The sequence below is a fragment of the Acipenser ruthenus genome, chromosome 2, assembly GCF_902713425.1.
Source record: "Acipenser ruthenus chromosome 2, fAciRut3.2 maternal haplotype, whole genome shotgun sequence".
In the NCBI taxonomy this organism is placed as follows: Eukaryota; Metazoa; Chordata; class Actinopteri; order Acipenseriformes; family Acipenseridae; genus Acipenser; species Acipenser ruthenus.
Genome location: NC_081190.1, coordinates 468,031 through 492,591, shown reverse-complemented (window position 1 = coordinate 492,591; position 24,561 = coordinate 468,031). Strand labels below are relative to the sequence as shown.

The 24,561-nt window shown below is 43.3% G+C and overlaps 2 protein-coding genes across 3 annotated transcripts in view; one reads left to right on the top strand and one right to left on the bottom strand.

Moving 5' to 3' along the window:
- Window positions 1-24,561, bottom strand: part of LOC117403985 (dedicator of cytokinesis protein 2-like) — a 428,344-nt gene that overhangs the window by 157,480 nt on the left and 246,303 nt on the right. The window lies entirely within an intron of this gene.
- The window catches only part of LOC131697403 (uncharacterized), a 116,724-nt gene that overhangs the window by 14,090 nt on the left and 78,073 nt on the right, over window positions 1-24,561 (top strand). Inside the window, exon 2 of the mRNA XM_058985727.1 lies at window positions 14,975-18,051. Within this exon, the coding sequence (XP_058841710.1) occupies window positions 15,881-18,051 (2,171 nt within the window). The 5' untranslated portion in view covers window positions 14,975-15,880. The remainder of the gene's footprint in view (window positions 1-14,974; window positions 18,052-24,561) is intronic.

Sequence of the window (24,561 nt, the reverse complement as noted above, 5' to 3'; positions counted from 1 at the left end):
AGGTACTTCATTAGCACATCTCAGTGTTACTGTGTACAGTCAGCACTCGGATATACGACACTCGGATACACGCCACTCGCATTTCACCATCCTTGTATTAACCCTTTGCGGTCCTCTGTTGGACCAGGTCCGACATTACAATTATTCCTTTCCGGTCTGATGTTGGACCCTGTCTGACATCATCAAAACGACGTCAAGCACGGGTCTAGTCATTTTTTCTCTGGAAAAAGCCGAGAAAACCTTACAATGGCCGAGTGAGAACGATAGGAGTAGAGAGAAGCCGGAAAAAAAAGTAGGCGAATCTGAGCAATACACATAGTCCCTTCACTACAGGCATAACACGGACACAAACTAACAAGATAGCTGCTTCTGCATCCAGCGCTCAGACAATATCACAGACATTTGCAGAGCTTTTTGAGATGTTATAGTAATAAAATAACGACTTGGATAGCATTATTGAGGAGTTTGGTGATAAAACGAGTGATCAGGAGATGATTTATCAGTATGCACGACTATGAAGAGGTATGTGAAAAATACAGTGAACAAGGGGTGGGGCGGTGCTGGTGATGCAGTACTGAGTGTCCTGTTGATATGCAGTGCCTTTTAAACCTTTGAATAAAATTACTTTTAAACAGCACATGTAAAATAAACAGCATGTGTGAAAATAAATTGGAACTGATGCGCCTGACAGGCGCTGAATAAATGGACCGCAAAGAGTTAAGAATAAAACCAATCCACATTATATATGAATCAAATGAATGCACTTCCCATCACTCGAGATTTCAGACTCTGTATCAAATGAATGCACTTCTCATCACTCGTGATTTCAGACTCCGTATCAAATGAATGCACTTCCCATCACTCGTGATTTCAGACTCTGTATCAAATGAATGCACTTCCCATCACTCGTGATTTCAGACTCTGTATCAAATGAATGCACTTCTCATCACTCGTGATTTCAGACTCTGTATCAAATGAATGCACTTCCCATCACTCGCGATTTCAGACTCTGTATCAAATGAATGCACTTCTCATCACTCGTGATTTCAGACTCTGTATCAAATGAATGCACTTCCCATCACTCGCGATTTCAGACTCTGTATCAAATGAATGCACTTCCCATCACTCGCGATTTCAGACTCTGTATCAAATGAATGCACTTCCCCATCACTCGTGATTTCAGACTCCGTATCAAATGAATGCACTTCCCCATCACTCGTGATTTCAGACTCCGTATCAAATGAATGCACTTCCCCATCACTCGTGATTTCAGACTCTGTATCAAATGAATGCACTTCTCATCACTCGTGATTTCAGACTCTGTATCAAATGAATGCACTTCCCATCACTCGTGATTTCAGACTCCGTATCAAATGAATGCACTTCCCCATCACTCGTGATTTCAGACTCTGTATCAAATGAATGCACTTCTCATCACTCGTGATTTCAGACTCTGTATCAAATGAATGCACTTCCCCATCACTCGTGATTTCAGACTCTGTATCAAATGAATGCACTTCCCATCACTCGCGATTTCAGACTCTGTATCAAATGAATGCACTTCTCATCACTCGTGATTTCAGACTCTGTATCAAATGAATGCACTTCTCATCACTCGTGATTTCAGACTCTGTATCAAATGAATGCACTTCTCATCACTCGTGATTTCAGACTCTGTATCAAATGAATGCACTTCTCATCACTCGTGATTTCAGACTCTGTATCAAATGAATGCACTTCCCATCACTCGTGATTTCAGACTCTGTATCAAATGAATGCACTTCTCATCACTCGTGATTTCAGACTCTGTATCAAATGAATGCACTTCCCATCACTCGTGATTTCAGACTCTGTATCAAATGAATGCACTTCTCATCACTCGTGATTTCAGACTCTGTATCAAATTAATGCACTTCCCATCACTCGCGATTTCAGACTCTGTATCAAATGAATGCACTTCCCATCACTCGCGATTTCAGACTCTGTATCAAATGAATGCACTTCCCCATCACTCGTGATTTCAGACTCTGTATCAAATGAATGCACTTCCCATCACTCGCGATTTCAGACTCTGTATCAAATGAATGCACTTCCCCATCACTCGTGATTTCAGACTCTGTATCAAATGAATGCACTTCCCCATCACTCGTGATTTCAGACTCTGTATCAAATGAATGCACTTCCCATCACTCGTGATTTCAGACTCCGTCACCAGATTTCTGATACAAAGCCCATCTCTTCTATGTTACAATTCACTAACAGTCACAGCCCGCGTTTTTGTTTTTTTTGTTTTTTTTGTTTTTTTTGTTTTTTTTGTTTTTTTTGTTTTTTTTGTTTTTTTTGTTTTTTTTGTTTTTTTTGTTTTTTTCTGGGATGGCAAATCAGTCTGTCTTTATTGTGCGCTGCAGTTACACAGCGCTTCCTCCAAAAAATGGTCTTAGATACTGTGATGCATTTTTTTAAATCTGTGACCATTAGCTGTTTTTGTGCATTTTCATTTGCAAGTGAACTGTGACATTAGGGCCTTATCAAGCACTATATTCAGTAATTTTGAAGACTGACTTTAGATACAGTTTTATTCTGGAGACTGTGTTGTTATTTTTTAATATTTTGCTAAATGGCATTGTGTTTACGTTTGAAGCAGTTCTGTGCATGGGTAACATTTTGATTTAATTTTGCAGTTGTGTCGTTAATGGTGAATTTTACATGCTGCTACAATACATACTGGATTTAAAAGTATGTACTGTGTTACAGTCCACGTGTCCAGTCGTCTCTTTTGGCAAGTGTTAATTTCAGAATCACATCGTTCTGAATTATAATACTTCTTCTGTTGAACATATAGTACTGTACCAACAAAACCAATACAGTACATCTAAATGGAAGTCTACTTATTTTAAAACAGTCCTTTCGGCTCTGTATTTTTGACATTGTATCTTTTTTGTGTTCACTGAAAAAAAGGACACATTTTTGTCTTTTACTGCTGTGTTATTCCCCCAACTCGTGCACTTACAAATTTCAATGAAAGAACAAACGTCTCCCTTTACAGTTCCTCAAATACAAGTCATAGTTTTTCTTTGTACGGAATGCCGAGAATCTACAGTATTTCTTTAAAAGGAAACAACAATGAAAAAAAAAAACGAAAGAGAAAATCCTGTGTGGTTTGGTTTCCCTTGAAGATGAGAACGCAGAATGCAAACCTGTTTGATTGTCCTGAACAGATCGAGGGCACAGCGTTCTGCAGATGATTCAGGCAGGCTGCCCGGGACTCAGATCACACTGCTATTGTATAACTGATCTACTGTGTGGCTGCGCGCACACACACACACACACACACACACACACACAGAGGCATGGACACACACACACACACACACACACACACACACAGAGGCATGGACACACACACACACACACACACACACACACAGGCATGGACACACACACACACACACACAGGCATGGGCACACACACACACACACACACACACAGGCATGGACACACACACACACACACAGGCATGGACACACACACACACACACAGGCATGGACACACACACACACACACATGCATGCACACACACACTGCACATGAGATTCTCTCTCACTCTTGTGAATCACACACTCACAGAGAGCTAGGACCATGCAAAACCCACTTCTATAAAGGGACCAAGCCCCATAGGCGTGTTACCTTCTGTTATTGTAACGTTAACTTCAAATCATTGTTACTTGGCAGCTGTTTGTCTTTAATAAAAAACATTTTAACACTAGATTCTGAATTGGTCATCATTAGCATTTAATTTTTTTTAAAGGTAAAACACACCCAATAACCAGGTGTAAGCAACTAACACATTTAATTTAGGTGCTTGTAAGAAGTCTTGGGTTTACATGTTTTCTTCTTTTAGAAAAAAGAGTTAATGATGATTTGGAGAAAATCTTTTTAAATATTTACCATAATTAATTACGTTGACACAAGCCTACATATAATCCACGGCTGTATATAACACACATTCTAGTAATGCGCTCTGTGTATAAATCACGCAGGAAATGTGCCTGTTGATATTCATGTTGTACTAATTCTGTAAAAGAAAACCTTTGTACAATACAAGTGGGAAGTCAATGAACCCCATCAAGAGAGACATGATGATTATATACTAATAATTACGGTAAACAAGATAACTGCTGATTAGACCACAGGAAACTGTGGATGCTCTCACTTAAGCACCTGATAATGGATCTTTATTGAGCCCTCCTTAATGTATTCACTGGTTAAAAGGTAGGGATATTGAAATTCTATAACACTGGGTCCTTTTAGGGGAGGTTGCATTCATTTGGCTGTGTGCTATAACTACAATATGCCCATGTGTTTAAATCTAGACGGTATCTGCATTAAGAGTAATTCCACAGCACATTGTAGGCACATCATCATGCAGTAACAGAGCCGCATTCTAACGCTGCAGCACAGTGTACATGTTGCTACTTTCTTTACAGTTTTCTGCAGGTTCAGTTGTTGATCGCACAGAAGATCTCTTCCCTTTCATCAGACATTACAGCAACCTGCAGCTCTCTGATGCTGCAAAACCTGATATTTCAGAGCAGCTTTAATAAAGGCCTCTTAACATATCTGCAGTCCTTCAAAGCCTTGCTGAAGACAACACTTATGGCACAAATACAGAGACAACAAACACAAGCAGAAGTCTGAACACGACGGGATCTGATATCTTTTGATTACAAGAAACAATACTTAAACCTCAAAGACTGATTCAATAAGCTGTTTGGAACATTATATTATGCTTTCATTCCATGTACAAGTCCTAAAACCATACAGCCTTAAAGCAACACAAATGATCCAACCACTACACCACACTGCCTCCCAGACCTCCAGCTCCAACCACTAGACCACAATGCCTCCCAGACCTCCAGCTCCAACCACTAGACCACACTGCCTCCCAGACCGCCAGCTCCAACCACTAGACCACAATGCCTCCCAGTTCATCAGCTCTAACCACTAAACCACCCTACCTGCCTCCCAGCCTCTCAGCTCTAACCACTAGACCACACTGCCTCCCAGTTCATCAGCTCTAACCACTAAACCACACTGCCTCCCAGCCTCTCAGCTCTAACCACTAGACCACACTGCCTCCCAGTTCATCAGCTTCAACCACTAACCCACCCTACCTGCCTCACAGCCTCTCAGCTCTAACCACTAGACCACACTGCCTCCCAGTTTTCTCTCAGCTCCAGGGCTCCACTGCCTTTCCAAGGAGTTCAACTCAGATTTAGTTGAGGGCCAGCGGTAATCTAGTTTAGTTAAAGCAATGATGGTAACTCTGTTTGTCAGGGCCTGGTAAACAGGAACAATTCAGAAATAGCAACAGGAAGCAGCATCCAGCCCAGGGCTACAGCTCCCAGCTTCTGCCCCACTCTTAATAAGAGCTCAGAAATAATCAGTGGCGAGATTTCCATTCGGAGCTCTCTCATCGCACACCCTGCCACACACTCTGTATGTAACTAAGAGCAGATCGCTCAGATTCTCACTGTCTGCAGATCAGGGTCAACCCTTTCATTTCCTTGCATTCTCGCCTACACTCCCTACCAAAAACTATCATGGTCACCAACGTTTTCATAATAGTGATTTTGAATTGACAGCAGTGGTGGGGGATGAGTGTTACTGACAGCTATGCCGCAGCACTCAGCATTTTCAGATTTGGGAAGCTTTCTATACTAATTTGTGGTAAATAGTTACACAATTGTAAATGCTGTATGTTGTACTGGGTGCTGTAATATTTTGGAGCGTACTGTTTTCTTTAGACAATGATTCATGTGTATGTATTGACTCCTAAGCAATTGAATGTAATTTGAGATCCATCAATATAATGATTGGCGCAAGAGGCTTTTGATCAATGCAAACAAAAATCAAGAAAGCAATGCATTGATTGTACAAAATTAAAATAGCTTACCTTCCTGTTATATCTACAAATACGGTGTAATTACGAATGATTTAAAAAGATAAATGAACTGTATGACTGGCAGTGGGGTGAGGTGGTCTTGAAGAGCTTGTGTGAAATGATCAAGATGCTTCGGCAGGATTCTTGCTTTTTTATTATTTCATCTGTGCTCTACAGCTGCATATTTAAAAAATGAAATAATGAATAATGAATGACCTTTACGGTGTGCCAGGGAGAGATCTTTCATTCCAGTGATCATCAGGTGTGTGCTGCTCTGTAAAGCAGTGATCATTAGGTGTGTGTGCTGGTCTGTAAAGCAGTGATAATTAGGTGTGTGTGCTGGTCTGTAAAGCAGTGATCATCAGGTGTGTGCTGCTCTGTAAAGCAGTGATCATCAGGTGTGTGCTGCTCTGTAAAGCAGTGATCATCAGGTGTGTGTGCTGGTCTGTAAAGCAGTGATCATCAGGTGTGTGCTGCTCTGTAAAGCAGTGATCATCAGGTGTGTGCTGCTCTGTAAAGCAGTGATCATTAGGTGTGTGCTGCTCTGTAAAGCAGTGATCATTAGGTGTGTGCTGCTCTGTAAAGCAGTGATCATCAGGTGTGTGCTGCTCTGTAAAGCAGTGATCATTAGGTGTGTGCTGGTCTGTAAAGCAGTGATCATTAGGTGTGTGCTGCTCTGTAAAGCAGTGATCATCAGGTGTGTGCTGCTCTGTAAAGCAGTGATCATCAGGTGTGTGCTGCTCTGTAAAGCAGTGATCATCAGGTGTGTGCTGGATGCAGTGATCTGAGGAGAGAAATCTTCTCTGCAGCTTTGGGAAGGACTACCGACTCAGCAGGTCCTGCCTCCTTACACACGGAAACACTGAAACAATGAAGAATACTAGCCAGCTCCTGTCCCCTCCGTGCAGTAATAACGAGGAGCTTCACCACACGGGAGTCTCCCAGCTCTGCAGACAGTGTGAGTTTTCCATTGACTCATCATGAGCAGAAGCTGCAGCTGATAGAAATGGAAACTGAAGTCCTCTGTTACCTTATCATTGCACTGCATCCATAGGTTTGCATCCGCAAATACAGACAATGTCTGTGCCATAAGAAATGCAGAACACACATCCATGAAAATCTTTAATACTGTAATAATCTTAAAAAGATAAATACATGAACTAATGGGCTCAACCAATCTCCGTTGTTTGAGGATAGCTTTCTTACAATGATCTGTGTGTGTTGTGGTGGAAGGGGGCCAGGTATAAGCACCAGCGCATCATGTCAGTTGTCCTGGATATGATCTCATGCTCCTAAAGCCGACACCTGAAAAAACAACATTGTGGAGATTCCCCACTTTGTAAAACACCTTTTTAAAAACTAAATATGCCTTCAAAAAAATGTAAAAAAGTGCCAAAATATTTAGTTTGTTGTCGATTTTCACCCTGCGTGGAGTTTCGTCTGACTGGAGTTAGAAATAGTAAATACAAAGGTCACGCTTTATTGTATGGCTGTTTTTTTGTTTATTAACTATTAACAAACAGCTAATAAACATGTTATATAATGATTGGCGCAAGAGGCTTTTATCAATGCAAACAAAACAAATCAAGAAAGCAATGCATCACTCTTTCTAGAGCAGCGATATCCTGTTTGTAACGAGGTGACCAGAAATGAACACAATATTCATGGTGAGGTCTTACTAATGCATTGTAAAGTTTTAACATTACTTCCCTTGATTTAAATTCAACACTTCTCACAACATATCTGAGCATCTTGTTGGCCTTTTTTTTATAGCTTCCCCACACTGTCCAGATGAAGACATTTCTGAGTCAACATAAACTCCTAGGTCTTTTTCAGAGACTCCTTCTTCAAGTTCAGTATATATTAGTGGTGCAATCGGCACCCTAATTTCAAATTCAATTATTGTTTAGGCATTTATCAACGATAATCGATGCATTGACATTTTATTTTTCAAAATAAAGAACAAACATTTGTTTTTTTTAACAGAAGATCCAATAACTAAAAACACTGCTGTGCATAATAGTTAAACAAAAAGGCACGACTTACAATCAAATTAGAAGACTTCCGATTATAAAAAAAAAAGAAATACAAAGGACTTGAGTTTTAAACACCTGAAGAATATGCGTGCGTCCTCATCAGATGCCCCTTAACATTGTAATAATAATAAGAAAAAATCCTGGATTTTAACAGAAGTCATTTCTATCTGAACTATGGGTGTTCATTACTGTTAACATTTGAGGATGGCCATTGTTTGGTCAAAACATGTTTGTTTTTTTGTATTTGTGTTTTTAACTTTGAAAATAAAATAATCTGAAATAATAATTATTTGAACTTGCTTCTTTGATGAGTGTGGACATCCGATGTGAGGGAGATAATGACCAAAAGCCAAGCAAAACATTTGAATTAATCTCACACATCCTGACTAATTTAACTATCATACTAAATTCCGCTTCTTTTTCTATAATATTGCCATATAATCCAAACACAACATGCTTTGAAACAAACAAAGGTAATCAGTAGATTAAATAGGTTAAAAAAGAAGCGCTGAAAGAAGCGCACTCTCACACACTCAAGGTTTGAATCAAACCGGCAACAGGAGACTTCAAACTGGGTTCTAATTTGATGCATCGATTCACCAATATGTAATCGAAGCTCGGAAATGATCAATAATTGATGCATCGATTAATTGTTGCACCCTAATATATGGAGAGGAGCCTCTGTATCGCATGATGGGTGAACACATTGCAAAGCTGGGCACGCCTTTTAAAGAGCAGCACAGCGAGTGTTGATCACTTGTTAGCACAGTTGCCTCCAGGACAGGCAGAAAGTCACTACTTGGGAGCCAGCCTGGGGATAGCCTGCGGATATACAGCCTTTAGTCTATCTTCCAACACCACGATGTTTTAATGAACAAGTGGACCTTTCCTATCCTTGTTGCAGTGTGCATGTGTGTGGGGGCGCTGTGCTGTGCTGTGCTGTGTTCAGTCTAGGGTTAACCTGGACCTGCTACATCTACCAGTACCATAGCATGGTGTTTGTGGGGGCACTGGTTGACTCAGAGATGACTAACGGTTAATGATATGTATTATCTATAATTATGGCTCAAACATTACAGTGTTTATTTTTGACTAGTGCCTGAAATACCAAAATAAATAACTTCATACTTTTGAGGATTGTGTTTGTTCCCAGCTGACTCAGGTTCTGGAGGCAGGATGTAACATTTGATTGGAATCTGACTTGCTGGCTCTCTGTACGTGGTTTCCCTTTGAATCCCAGGCACAGTGGAATGCATATGATTAGAAACAATAATAACAATACTGCTACTACCACCACTACTACGACTACTACTACTACTACTACTACAACAACTACTACTACCACTACTACTACTACTACTATGACTACTACCACTACCACCACTACTACCACTACTACTACTACCACCACTACTACTACTACCACTACCACTACTACTACTACTACCACTACTACTACTACTACTACTACCACTACCACTACCACTACTACCACCACTACTACTAATAATAATACTAAACTGAAAGCTATAACTAACCCTAACCCTAACCCTAACCCTAACCATAACCCTATCCCTCAATTCAGAAACTGAGGTGGCTTGAAACAGACATGTCATTACAACACTGAGTAACCACTGCTACTGCACAACACCAAGGCATCTTTAAGAAAGCACGTAGCACAGTCATTACAACACTGAGTAACCACTGCTACTGCACAACACAACACAACACCAAGGCATCTTTAAGAAAGCACGTAGCACAGTCATTACAACACTGAGTAACCACTGCTACTGCACAACACAACACAACACCAAGGCATCTTTAAGAAAGCACGTAGCACAGTCATTACAACACTGAGTAACCACTGCTACTGCACAACACAACACAACACCAAGGCATCTTTAAGAAAGCATGTAGCACAGTCATTACAACACTGAGTAACCACTGCTACTGCACAACACAACACAACACCAAGGCATCTTTAAGAAAGCACATAGCACAGTCATTACAACACTGAGTAACCACTGCTACTGCACAACACAACACAACACCAAGGCATCTTTAAGAAAGCATGTAGCACAGTCATTACAACACTGAGTAACCACTGCTACTGCACAACACAACACAACACCAAGGCATCTTTAAGAAAGCACGTAGCACAGTCATTACAACACTGAGTAACCACTGCTACTGCACAACACAACACAACACCAAGGCATCTTTAAGAAAGCATGTAGCACAGTCATTGCAACACTGAGTAACCACTGCTACTGCACAACACAACACAACACCAAGGCATCTTTAAGAAAGCATGTAGCACAGTCATTACAACACTGAGTAACCACTGCTACTGCACAACACAACACAACACCAAGGCATCTTTAAGAAAGCACGTAGCACAGTCATTACAACACTGAGTAACCACTGCTACTGCACAACACAACACAACACCAAGGCATCTTTAAGAAAGCACGTAGGGGCTCCAGATTATAATGTACCTGTCAGGAACATTAGCTTGTAGGTAGCTCTGGAAATGAAACAGCTTGTTTAGAATTATGCTCTACATATAAGCGAGCATGGAGATTTTTAAATTTTAATTTTACTGTGCATGTTATGTATATATAGTTATTTTTTGGTTTGTTTTTTCATACATTTTATCATTTGCAAACTGTACAATTCTCAAAAGATACTGGATCTGGGATCTGGTGTGATCCGTCCCAAATGAACCCCTGGTTTGTGCATTATTGAAATGAAACTGTGATGCAATGGGCGGTAGGAGTGGAGTCTTTTCATTGGGGTCACTAACTATTCTGAAGTGACTCACCACCAAGTAGCCAGGGGGCCCTCCTTTCAGCAGGCCACTAAATGCATTCATTTTAAAATGATTGTTTCATACAAGACAGGACACTCTATTCTGTACAGGGCTGGCTGGTAAAGCACCTGTAGAGCACCTTGTCAAACACAGACCCTGTATAACCCTGTGCAACGCAGAGGCTGGTAAAGCTCCTGTAGAGCAGCTTGTCAAACACAGACCCTGTATAACCCTGTGCAACGCAGAGGCTGGTAAAGCTCCTGTAGAGCAGCTTGTCAAACACAGACCCTGTATAACCCTGTGCAACGCAGAGGCTGGTAAAGCTCCTGTAGAGCACCTTGTCAAACACAGACCCTGTATAACCCTGTGCAACGCAGAGGCTGGTAAACCTCCTGTAGAGCACCTTGTCAAACACAGACCCTGTATAACCCTGTGCAACGCAGAGGCTGGTAAAGCTCCTGTAGAGCACCTTGTCAAACACAGACCCTGTATAACCCTGTGCAACGCAGAGGCTGGTAAACCTCCTGTAAAGCACCTTGTGAAACACAGACCCTGTATAACCCTGTGCAACGCAGAGGCTGGTAAAGCTCCTGTAGAGCACCTTGTCAAACACAGACCCTGTATAACCCTGTGCAACGCAGAGGCTGGTAAACCTCCTGTAGAGCACCTTGTCAAACACAGACCCTGTATAACCCTGTGCAACGCAGAGGCTGGTAAAGCTCCTGTAGAGCACCTTGTCAAACACAGACCCTGTATAACCCTGTGCAACGCAGAGGCTGGTAAACCTCCTGTAGAGCACCTTGTCAAACACAGACCCTGTATAACCCTGTGCAACGCAGAGGCTGATAAAGCTCCTGTAGAGCACCTTGTCAAACACAGACCCTGTATAACCCTGTGCAACGCAGAGGCTGGTAAAGCTCCTGTAGAGCACCTTGTCAAACACAGACCCTGTATAACCCTGTGCAACGCAGAGGCTGGTAAACCTCCTGTAGAGCACCTTGTGAAACACAGACCCTGTATAACCCTGTGCAACGCAGAGGCTGGTAAAGCTCCTGTAGAGCACCTTGTCAAACACAGACCCTGTATAACCCTGTGCAACGCAGAGGCTGGTAAAGCTCCTGTAGAGCACCTTGTCAAACACAGACCCTGTATAACCCTGTGCAACGCAGAGGCTGGTAAAGCTCCTGTAGAGCACCTTGTCAAACACAGACCCTGTATAACCCTGTGCAACGCAGAGGCTGGTAAAGCTCCTGTAGAGCAGCTTGTGAAACACAGACCCTGTATAACCCTGTGCAACGCAGAGGCTGGTAAACCTCCTGTAGAGCACCTTGTCAAACACAGACCCTGTATAACCCTGTGCAACGCAGAGGCTGGTAAAGCTCCTGTAGAGCACCTTGTCAAACACAGACCCTGTATAACCCTGTGCAACGCAGAGGCTGGTAAAGCTCCTGTAGAGCACCTTGTCAAACACAGACCCTGTATAACCCTGGTAAAGCTCCTGTAGAGCAGCTTGTGAAACACAGACCCTGTATAACCCTGTGCAACGCAGAGGCTGGTAAAGCTCCTGTAGAGCACCTTGTCAAACACAGGCCCTGTATAACTTGTGCAACGCAGATTACCATGAATCAAAATGAATGCTCTGCAGTCAAAAGCAGTCATGAAATTCATAATGCTACTTAGAGAACATAGTGAAACACAAATGTGGTGTTACACCTTGGCACAGCATACGACGTACAGTATGTGCTGACTGTGTATATGGGCCATTTGAGTTCATATTTTAATATTCAGATTATTCCTTGTGCTACAAATTGATAAACGATGCTCACATACATATTTAATGTTCCTGAATTTTCAATCAGTTGAAACAGTATGAAGCTATCAGATTCATGACAAATAGCAGAGGTGAGGTACAGTGCCAAAGCGCATGACCAATGTGAACAAATAAAAACCCTTCAGCGCAGGCTGCTGGCAATCTGTAAGCCATGTGCGTTTACTACCAACACGGCATGGGAATAAAAGTCCCATTGCATTGCAGTTTTATCCATTCCTGGTTTTACTGGGAGTTTAATAAGAGCTTCGTACCTATACACTGTGGCTAATGAAACGAGTAGTAAAACCTGGAATGGGTGAAACTGATATTATTATTATTATTATTTATTTCTTAGCAGACGCCCTTATCCAGGGCGACTTACAATTGTTACAAGATATCACATTATACATTATTCCACTTTATTTTTACATACAATTACCCATTTAAACAGTTGGGTTTTTACTGGAACAATCTAGGTAAAGTACCTTGCTCAAGGGTACAACAGCAGTGTCCCTCACTGGGGATTGAACCCACGACCCTCTGGTCAGGAGTCCAGAGCCTTAACCACTACTCCACACTGCTGCCCACACTATGCAATAGGTGTCTTATTTCCATCCCTGCAACACACACTTGGCAGCATTTTCCATTGTTGGCAAACTCCAGGCAAATTGCCTACTCCATAGCAAAATGTTTGATGAGGGCAATTTGATTTGCCCACAGTGGAAAATCAGAGGCATTATTACATATTCAAGTACCTCAAAAACAAAATACTCAATTGTGCTCTGAAGTTAACCTCATGGGGGCATGCAAAGTATATTGCAAGGATAGGGAAATCTTTACAATGGTCACGAACAGATGTACTCCTAATCAGAAACCAGGACATTAGTGTAGCAAATCAGTGAGGTGACTTCATTACACATAACGGAAGCAAGTGAGCCGATGGAAATGACATTATTAGTGTCTTCACTGCATCCAGCCATTGTCCACTATGCAGTTGGCTTGTTTTACATTTCATCCCAGCATGAAAACAATACTGTCAACTCAAAGTGGTTGAAGGGATCCTTTCAGTAACACTGAAATTGTAGTTCTTTTTAGCACCACCTACTGTACTCTGTGGAATATCTCTGCGTTGCAAGGAGGGTGGAAAGCTGTCTAGATGTGCCTCGATGCATCTTGAATAGTGTGGGTTAACTAGCAAGCTAAATAATAGGAGTACCTGACTTGATGGCATGTGTTATAGAATGGAACTGTGACATTAGGCTACGGGCTGAATCATTTGACTACTAAAATAAATGTGATCTGCTCTTGTATCTGCAAAGCGCATTTGCTCTCTGTACTGCTTTCTGGCCTGGATCACCACAAAACATGCCTGTCTTTACAGATTCCACAACCCTCCGCGCCTCCCTCCCAGCCCCACACAGATAAGCATAGGGACGGGCCTCTGTGCCCTTTAACTGTCAGGATTCCACAACCCTCCGTGTCCCCCTCCCAGCCCCACACAGATAAGCATAGGGACGAGTCTCTGTGCCCTTTAACTATCAGGAACCCTCCGCGTCCCCCTCCCAGCCCCACACAGATAAGCATAGGGACGAGTCTCTGTGCCCTTTAACTATCAGAGAATCCTATTCCGTGCTCTTCTGAATGAATGTCGCTGTGATTCATAAACTGTTTCAGTCAAACAGATCATGTGCTTGAACGCACCTTGTTGTGCTTGGGCAGGTCTTTCCTTTCCTAACAGTGAGGGGATGTGCTTGGATACGTTACTGTGTTACTGTCAGGTTTTAAGACTTCTGCTTATGGTAAAAGGATGGTCCCATCACAACTTTAGTAAAGGATTAGAGAGTTTTTGGGCAGCAGTAGTTGTTTCCTATCAGATCACTTATATTCCTTCTGTATTTCACCAATGAATAAAACAATGAGGATGTGAACCCTCTTTTGTATGTTTATCAGTGTTCACTGATGAATCAAATTGAGAGTGTACTTCTCGCACACTCTTTACAAACCAAGTCAGGTCTGTCATATAAAGAGTGCGAGAGGAAATGCACTCACAAATTGATTAGATGCAGCCACCAAAAACTTGAAAATATTACAAGTCATTAAATCTAACTAGAAAACAAACAGAAAGCTGATATTCTCATATTTAGAGTGTGAGATCGGCACTGTCACTGACATTAGAAGTGCAGTTGCTGCTAATTGGTTCTGACAGGGATGTGACTTCTAATACTTTACTAAGGGACACCACAGAGTCACAGTTCAGGCAAATTCAACTAGTTTAACACCTGATGTGACTTGTTTACATGTTTACAGAAAACACATGCAAATGAAGGAAGAAGTAAAGCAGCAGTTAACAGGCTTCTCTTTGGTCTCTAGGCGCTGGCTGCCCGTCCCGCGGGCTAGGGAGTGGAGCGATGGCCGGAACAGGAGTGCGGATGCAGACGGGGAGACTGCCGAGCTGTGCCCGCCCTGGCTGGTCTGTAAAATGAACCTTCATCACTGGGCACTCGGCCCAGCATGCACTGCACCGTGGACAGCTAGCAGCACCTCGCCATGCACACAACCATGGGACACAGAGGCACAGCCTTAACCTCTCAACTTGTCACCTCCTCGCCCTGGAACTCAACGCAGCTTATTCCCCCTTTATAACTTCACTGTATCCACCAGGACACGCTAGAAACTCATGGAGCAGTATCCCATGGACAATAACTCCGAGCCATGCCAGCCAGCCCAACTTGGCTGCTAGCTCAGAATTCTCTGACTCATTACAAAAACAAAAGCTGTTATTAAATCAATATATCTGGAGTGCTGTCTTTAGCCATGAGTGAAAACAAAATTAAACTTCAGCCATGTGATCCCAATGGTTCAACTGAACTAACTGAACTCTAATAACAGTAAAAAGACAATACACTCTACTTTTATTCGATCCATGCACAACAGTATTCACTGGCATTTTCTTCACCGTTCTGGGCTTAATAAGGACAATGTTTTATATTTGTAATAACAAGAACAAAAACAATAATTATAACAACAATGCCAAATTCCATCAACTGCAATCATAACAGATTATTAATCATAACGGCAGCCCAAAAAAGTTTATGTTCTGTAATTACTAAGCCCCCTCTCCCTTTTTAATAGAACAGCAGCTGCACAAATTGAATAATAATAATAATAATAATAATAATAATAATAATAATAATAATAATAATAATAACACAAAACAGCTAAGTTTGTTTCTGTGTGGAGGACATTGTGTTACAAACAGAGTGTTACCAAGAAGATATGGTCAGCAAAGAACCTAACCATATACTGGCTCCAAGTATCAGCTTAAACCAGGAAAAAAACATGACAGTGAGATCAGTGCTGCTCAACAGGGACTCCCCGGACATCGAGACGCGGCTCAAGCGCAGGCGCAACCGCACACAGCAGGTGCGCTTCAAGGACCTGGAGGACGGGGCCGAGGAAAGCCCCAGGCCTGGGCCGACAACCGATCCCAGCAAGAACATTGGCATCAACAACACCGGGCCGGCTGTCATTGTGGTACCCGATCAGGGCCCTAGCAGCAAGCCTGAGCCGGGCCCTAAGAGTCTTGCAGAGAGCAGCAGGAAGCAGCAGGTTGTGTCTGCCAATGGGGGTGCAGTGGGAGCAGTGGGAGATGTGGGAGCAGTGGGAACAGTGGGAGCAGTGGGAGCTGTGGGAGCAGTGGGAGCTGTGGGAGCAGTGGGTACAGTGGGAGCAGTGGGAGCAGTGGCGTCGGTGCTGGCCAAAGGGGGCCCCAGGAAGCCCTGGAGCCAACCCAGGCCATCCTCGCTGACCCTGCCCAACCCCAGGAAGTGCTGCATGAGCACTGCCATCCAGACGTCCCCCAGCCTGCAGAAACAGTTCCCCACATTCAGGTTTCGCAGCAAGAGCGTGGGAGACTTTGGGGAAACAGAAGACCCCAAAGCGGAGCCGGAGGAAGGGACCCTGTTTGCCAACAATGAGGTACAGCACATGCTGGGTGAACAATGCTGTCAGGGGGTGGGAGCTGTGAGGTACTGGGAGACAGCAGTGGAGGAGCCTCTGAAAGCTGCCCAAGTCAATTGCACTGGATCCTGCAACTGCCTACCCAGGAACCAGGACGTTCCGCCCCAAATATGGAACCCTGGAAGCCTGGGAAACACAACCCTACAGGGCCTGGAAGGGCTCGGGTGTTCAGTATCATGGGGCAGGCCTGCTCCCGCCCCCCAGGCCTGTGACGTTTCTGCCTCCTCTCAGTGTGTCAATGTTGCCCAGAATGTGCTGTGGAGAGAGCAGTGCCTTTGTGACGGGAAGCAGACTCCACTGAGTCCCAACTCAGCCATGTTTTGTCACAGTAGAACCTCTTCAAAGGAAAGGAACTGCTGCACAGGCTCCTGTTCTGCACCACAAAAGGTGATTGTGCCAAAATCAGGGCACCATTATGAAGCCATTGCTGCAGTGAGTAAGAGACAGACCCCAACCCGACACTACCAAAGATATCTGGTGGACAAAGGAGGACAGAGAGACCTTGGACAATCTCTTCCTTGCAATTCAGCACCGTCTCCCAAAACATCTCAGGGTCAAAGGTGCAAGGAATGGAGTAATACCTGCACTCCAGTTCCTACCCTGCCAGTTTCCAAACCATCCATGCAAACCTGGGGCTGCTCTGGGGGGCTGAGTAAAGGGTCTAAATGTGATCTGAACTGCAGTAATTGTCATCTCACTAACAAGGTCCTAATCCACCACACGTTGCCCCGAAGTCAAGTTTCTGAACCCCAGAATGTAGTTCGACACAATGGAGAAGGCTTAGTGGACTTGCCTAAGGTGGTCGAACACAGATCAGTAAAAGCAGAGCAGTCGAATCCAACGTCTGAGTCAAAGAAGGCTCCGGACACCAACAGATCTGAATCAGGGCAGTGCAGAGAGAGCGTGTCCAAGACAGCTCTGTTGAACTCCGACGAGACCCCCAGTCCTGGCCAGAACCAATGTTCGGAAGCCACGGCCAGGACCGTTTTTTACACCGAGCCCCCTGCTAATTCTCATGGAAAACCCAAGACACCAGAACCAGCCAGCCGAGAAAGCCAGCCGCAAACCCTTCAGGGCAAAGCAGAGCTTTCAGACAGAACTATACGGACTGCGGAGCAGCCAGGGGGGGTTCCCCTGACGGCCAGCCAGTCAGAAACCCTCAAGCAGGTCCATGAGCTGCTGGAGCTGGTGGCCGAGGCCAAGGGGCAAATTGATTTGGCCAAGGTGAGGGGGGGCCTGCTGTCACAGGGAAGTCAGAAAGAGGGCAGGCCTTCCACAGGCAACCCAGAGCCAACACAGTACGAAATCAGCAACCTGCAGTCCCGGCTGGAAAGCATGGAGGACGTTCTGGAGACCAGCCAGCACACCATCAAGGTCCTCTTGGATGTAATTCAGGACATGGAGAAGAAAGAAGCAATAAGGGATGGGTAAGTCTTGAGTTTCCCTGCTGCTGCTGCAGCTGCTGTGGTTGATTTCAATGCTTCTACAACAAGGGTGGGCTTTCATGTGCCGCCCAAAATTATCTTAATTAACCCTGTAAATATATATATATATATATATATATATATATATATATATATATATATATATATATAAAATACTATTTACAATTCAGGAGAATACGGCCGCTACTCAATGAATGCTTTGTTTAATTTAAAGTTGGTCCTCTTTGCAACAGGATTGGTTATATTATCATACTCAGCTTGATTCATGTGATAGCAAAAGTGTACTCTGTCAATACTGACGGGTTTCATTTCTTGTTGTGTTGTTGCTAGAAAGTGTATTTTGAGAAGTGAAAGCATGTTTAGCACACAGGTGGTACTTCAGATTACATGTAGTCTACATTAGTTATACTGAAACTCATTTTGACAGCAGATACATCAGAAAGTTTTTTGAAATAAACTTCCCATTCACAAGTCCTTCACTTTTAGTACTTTGCTCCATGATGCAGTTCTGTGACTAACTTTATATGCAAATACTGATAGTTTTATATATATATATATATATATATATATATATATATATATATATATATATATATATATATATATATATATAGCATACTGTAGTGTGTCCCAATGAGTAACTGAAATGCTCCCACATGACCAAGCTACACAGTAATGTACAAAACAAGTGCTGTGGAGCAGTCTGACAGCCGTCTTTTAAAAAGGTTAAAGTTCCATAGCTCTAGTGCTGGAGAGAAAATAGGCTTGTACAACAGAACGATGCAACTGAATTTCAGAGCAGAACTCCCATATACTGTTTTTTCCTGTAGGGCAGTGGCAGCTGGTGAACTTTGAGTCAAGTGGGATGTTGGAGAAAGAAAATGAACGAATGCTTACAGTATAAGATATTTTCACACCGATTCTTTCTTACCATTGGAATTCCACTGTGATTGAAATGTCTTGATGTTATGTAAAGCCACGTATATTCGCACATGGCTAATTTAAATACTGATTTCTGTTTGGTTTGTTACTGTGCAATTCATTCAGTTAAATGTATTTATATTAGCTCTGTGTACAGTGCATATTAATACAAATATATTTTAATGAACAGCAATAGAAACATCATATGTATAATCACATAAGTAAAGTGGTTAAGTAAACAGCTCACCTCTACTTATACACAAATTTTGCCTGTCGATCTTTCAAGGCAGCAAACTTCTCAATGGTTCTCTTGTTGAAGTCCGGTATCTCGTGTATCAGCTGTTTCTCTATTGACAGCATCGCCAGTGAGTTGAGTCAATCCTGGTTCATCGTGTTTCTTAAAAATGTTTTTATCTTCTTTAGAGTTGAAAACCACCTCTCAGATTGTGCCGTTGTCGTGGATGTTGTGATGAGAATTCGCAGTCATGTTACAGTCTCTGAAAATGTATCCTGGAGATTATTTTCAAGAAACAACCAAAACAGTGCCATAGCACCACTGGCACAACGAAACAGTGCCATAGCACCACTGACACAACGAAACAGTGCCATAGCACCACTGACACAACGAAACAGTGCCATAGCACGACTGGCACAACAAAACAGTGCCATAGCACCACTGGCACAACGAAACAGTGCCATAGCACCACTGACACAACGAAACAGTGCCATAGCACCACTGGCACAACGAAACAGTGCCATAGCACCTCTGGCACAACGAAACAGTGCCATAGCACCACTGACACAACGAAACAGTGCCATAGCACCACTGGCAAAATGAAACAGTGCCATAGCACCACTGACACAACGAAACAGTGCCATAGCACCACTGACACAACGAAACAGTGCCATAGCACCACTGGCAAAACGAAACAGTGCCATAGCACCACTGACACAACGAAACAGTGCCATAGCACCACTGACACAACGAAACAGTGCCATAGCACCACTGGCAAAATGAAACAGTGCAATAGCACCACTGACACAACAAAACAGTGCTATAGCACCACTGACACAACGAAACAGTGCCATAGCACCACTGGCACAACGAAACAGTGCCATAGCACCACTGACACAACGAAACAGTGCCATAGCACCACTGACACAACAAAACAGTGCCATAGCACCACTGACACAACGAAACAGTGCCATAGCACCACTGGCACAACGAAACAATGCCATAGCACCACTGGCACAACGAAACAATGCCATAGCACCACTGACACAACGAAACAGTGCCATAGCACCACTGACACAACAAAACAGTGCCATAGCACCACTGACACAACGAAACAGTGCCATAGCACCACTGGCACAACGAAACAATGCCATAGCACCACTGACACAACGAAACAGTGCCATAGCACCACTGGCACAACAAAACAGTGCCATAGCACCACTGACACAACGAAACAGTGCCATAGCACCACTGGCACAACGAAACAATGCCATAGCACCACTGACACAACGAAACAGTGCCATAGCACCACTGACACAATGAAACAGTGCCATAGCACCACTGACACAACAAAACAGTGCCATAGCACCACTGACACAACGAAACAGTGCCATAGCACCACTGGCACTACGAAACAATGCCATAGCACCACTGACACAACGAAACAGTGCCATAGCACCACTGGCACAACGAAACAGTGCCATAGCACCACTGACACAACGAAACAGTGCCATAGCACCACTGGCACAACGAAACAGTGGCATAGCATCACTGACACAACGAAACAGTGCCATAGCACCACTGGCACAACGAAACAGTGGCATAGCATCACTGACACAACGAAACAGTGCCATAGCACCACTGGCACAATGAAACAGTGCCATAGCACCACTGACACAACGAAACAGTGCCATAGCACCACTGGCACAATGAAACAGTGCCATAGCACCACTGGAACAATGAAACAGTGCCATAGCACCACTGGCACAACGAAACAGTGCCATTGCACCACTGGCACAACGAAACAGTGGCATAGCATCACTGACACAACGAAACAGTGCCATAGCACCACTGGAACAACAAAACAGTGCCATAGCACCACTGGAACAACAAAACAGTGCCATAGCATCACTGACACAACGAAACAGTACCATAGCACCACTGGCACAACAAAACAGTGCCATAGCACCACTGACACAACAAAACAGTGCCATAGCATCACTGACACAACGAAACAGTGCCATAGCACCACTGGCACAACAAAACAGTGCCATAGCACCACTGGAACAACAAAACAGTGTCATAGCACCACTGGAACAACGAAACAGTGCCATAGCATCACTGGCACAACGAAACAGTGCCATAGCACCACTGACACAACGAAACAGTGCCATAGCATCACTGACACAACGAAACAGTGCCATAGCACCACTGGCACAACGAAACAGTGGCATAGCACCACTGACACAACGAAACAGTGCCATAGCACCACTGGCACAACGAAACAGTGCCATAGCACCACTGGCACAACGAAACAGTGGCATAGCACCACTGACACAACGAAACAGTGCCATAGCACCACTGGCACAACGAAACAGTGCCATAGCACCACTGACACAACGAAACAGTGCCATAGCACCACTGACACAACGAAACAGTGCCATAGCACCACTGGCACAACGAAACAGTGCCATAGCACCACTGACACAACGAAACAGTGCCATAGCACCACTGACACAACGAAACAGTGCCACAGCACCACTGGAACAACTCAATTCAGGCTCCCCATATATAACAGAAAGTTCAGTGCGCAATCTTTCTTTGTAAGCATCGGATATGCTTGCACTGTGCCTGCATTGGAAAGCATTGGTTTCTTTCAAACAAGTCACTTTGCAATCACTTGCATTCGCGCACTGTGTTGCTACTCCTGATAAACTCGGCAGTAACTCTCTCAACATGGACTGTGTCAATGTCTCCTTTCTGGAGCTGACTGTACAACACGTCAACATGGGGAATTATATCAAGAAAAAGAAAAAAACTCCCTGTCTTCAAGCATCCGAATAAATCCTCTGGCCTCACGAATAGCGTTGGACTCGAAATCTCCTGAACTTTCGATTGTCTTAAAGGATTCAAGGAGGTCCTCTCTGTGCTCGTAGACAATATTAACTGTCAGAATACTAAATTCCATCGCCCCTGTCAGAAGCCTCCTGCTTACTATGGCATTCAATACCTCAGACCTCTTTGGAGAGTGTGAAAAGAATGCCGGAAAGCCAAACAAATAGCAAAAGAAAATTCTAACTTGTGAGATTTCAGGTACAGCTTGCTCCATGAGGTTCAGCTGGTGGGCATAGCAATGAAAAACATGTGCATCAGGCTATCTGTCCTTCACCTTAACCTAGACAGTTTCTCCAAACATCACACTGGCACCATCGTAACTTTGAGCAATCCGTTTTTGTTTATCACAGTGCTCTGGGAAAACCAAATTCAGTTGATCAGCAAAGCTGTAGCTTCTTTTAAATGTGTGAAACTGTAAAAACTCAGAACAGCTTTATCGTTTTCCGTTGACACTTTGTCGACACATCAGCGGCATCGTCAGCTTGTATAGCCACATATTCGGTGTTTCTCAGCTGCTGGACAGTGTGCTCCCTAGTCCTGTCCAGCACGCAGTCCAGCAGTTTGTTCTGAATGGTTTTGAAGTGCCCTGAATTAAACACTGTTGCAGTTTTCCCATGCTTCTCCATTGTACTGTCTATAGGGATACAAAATCCACTAGGCCCCTAAACACTCCTGGATTCAAAATCACCACAAAACCGTACACAATCGATTAATTTAGACAGAATGTACTGATTCCTTTCAGCTTCCTCGTTATGCTTTCTTATCCCAACACAATATCTTTCATCCAATAGTGTTGCAATATTTACACTTCCTAACATTGCCAGCTTTATTGCGTTGTCTAAGTGGCATTCACATGGTTTGTGTTTCTTAATTTTTTCGGAAAGATGATTTAAGTCATTCACTTCCGTTTGCTTCCAAGTTATTTCACCCCCAAACAGCAAGCAGGGAAAACAGAACAGTGACTTTCTACAAGCACTGCCACAAAGCCACTTCTTTTTATCCTACCAGGTCGTTGTAAACCTCCAAACATACTCCTTATCCCTGTCTTTTGAGGACTGATCCAGGATTAAATCAGGCTGATGAGGTCCTAATCGTCATAACTCAGTCCCAAGAATGGTTTCACGAGTAACTGTATTAATCTTGTCTACTGGTAGAAATGAACCTTCGTGCCAGTTATCGTTTCCTAGTTAACTACTGCAACATAGAGAGCTAGGGCGGTGAATCCAGTGCCCCAGATCCCACTAAAAACTAAAAATAAATATAAATGTGGAGGGGCAGCACCCTAACACCCTCTATACACAAGCCACCACTGCTGTAGGCTAAAGGCAGTACTCCCATCAAAATGAAGCCCAGAGACTGACTGCACATGTACAGCAGCTGCTCACTTCATATCCCACTAGACTAAGGGTTCATTAAAAAATATAGAATTGCATTCGGTAGATACTGATAGACAGTTACAGTTTGTGCTACACAAGGTTTGGTTTGCCTACTACTGTAGAGAAGTGAAAACAATGTGAAGCCCATGGCACTTCCTTACTTGGCCAATCTCCTCGGCTACTGGCTTCTTATCTGTCCCCTTGTTTGGTTATCTACTATGGGTATTAGTAGCAGTGCTCCTTTTCACTAGGCAGACTCTGACAGCTACATTAGCTTTAGACCTAGAGTGGAAAACCAGCTTATTTATGCAAGACACCAGCTCGAGAATGAACTGGCTCTATCATGGGTTTTGCATCGTGGATTGCACAGTTATAGTTCTTAGTGATCTACAGTAACACCACAGATGACACAGAGTTGTGAACAGTTTAAACTTTGGAATTTGATGCAATATTGTTTAATTTGATGCTACGTCAGCTCTCTTTAAATAGCAGCGAGTCATGTTGGAACAGCATGCGACTCTGCAGCCCTCAGGATTCGCCTCATCCTCACAGCGCACGACCACCTGAGTCCGAGGAAGCGGGTGTTAATGTGGCACGATTAGCTCTTGCATTAATAACTCAGAGGTGTTTAAGGGCTTTCAAACCAGAGATTTGTATAAAAGGGACACCCTGGGAACATTTCTTCCACACAGACAAAGTGCAGAATGCTAACCATGTGGAGGTCTTAACTGCAATACTGCACATAAAACAAAAACGCTTTTAAGAGGTCTTGCTTTGTATTGGTCGCTCAGGAAAAGAGAAGGATGATACGATGACCATCCTTGCATGTCTGCTCTTATAAAAGTTTACCACACTCAATTCACACACTCGTTCTGCACTTTCCCCATGCTTTTCCTATGGTTATACTACACATTTACAGTAGATTATCCTGTTTGCCATGTTTTTTAATGTGTAAAAAATAATGTAATTGTATGTAAAAATATTGTGATATCTTGTAACAATTGTAAGTCACCCTGGATAAGGGCGTCTGTTAAGAAATAAGAATGTATACACAAAGTGTAAGAG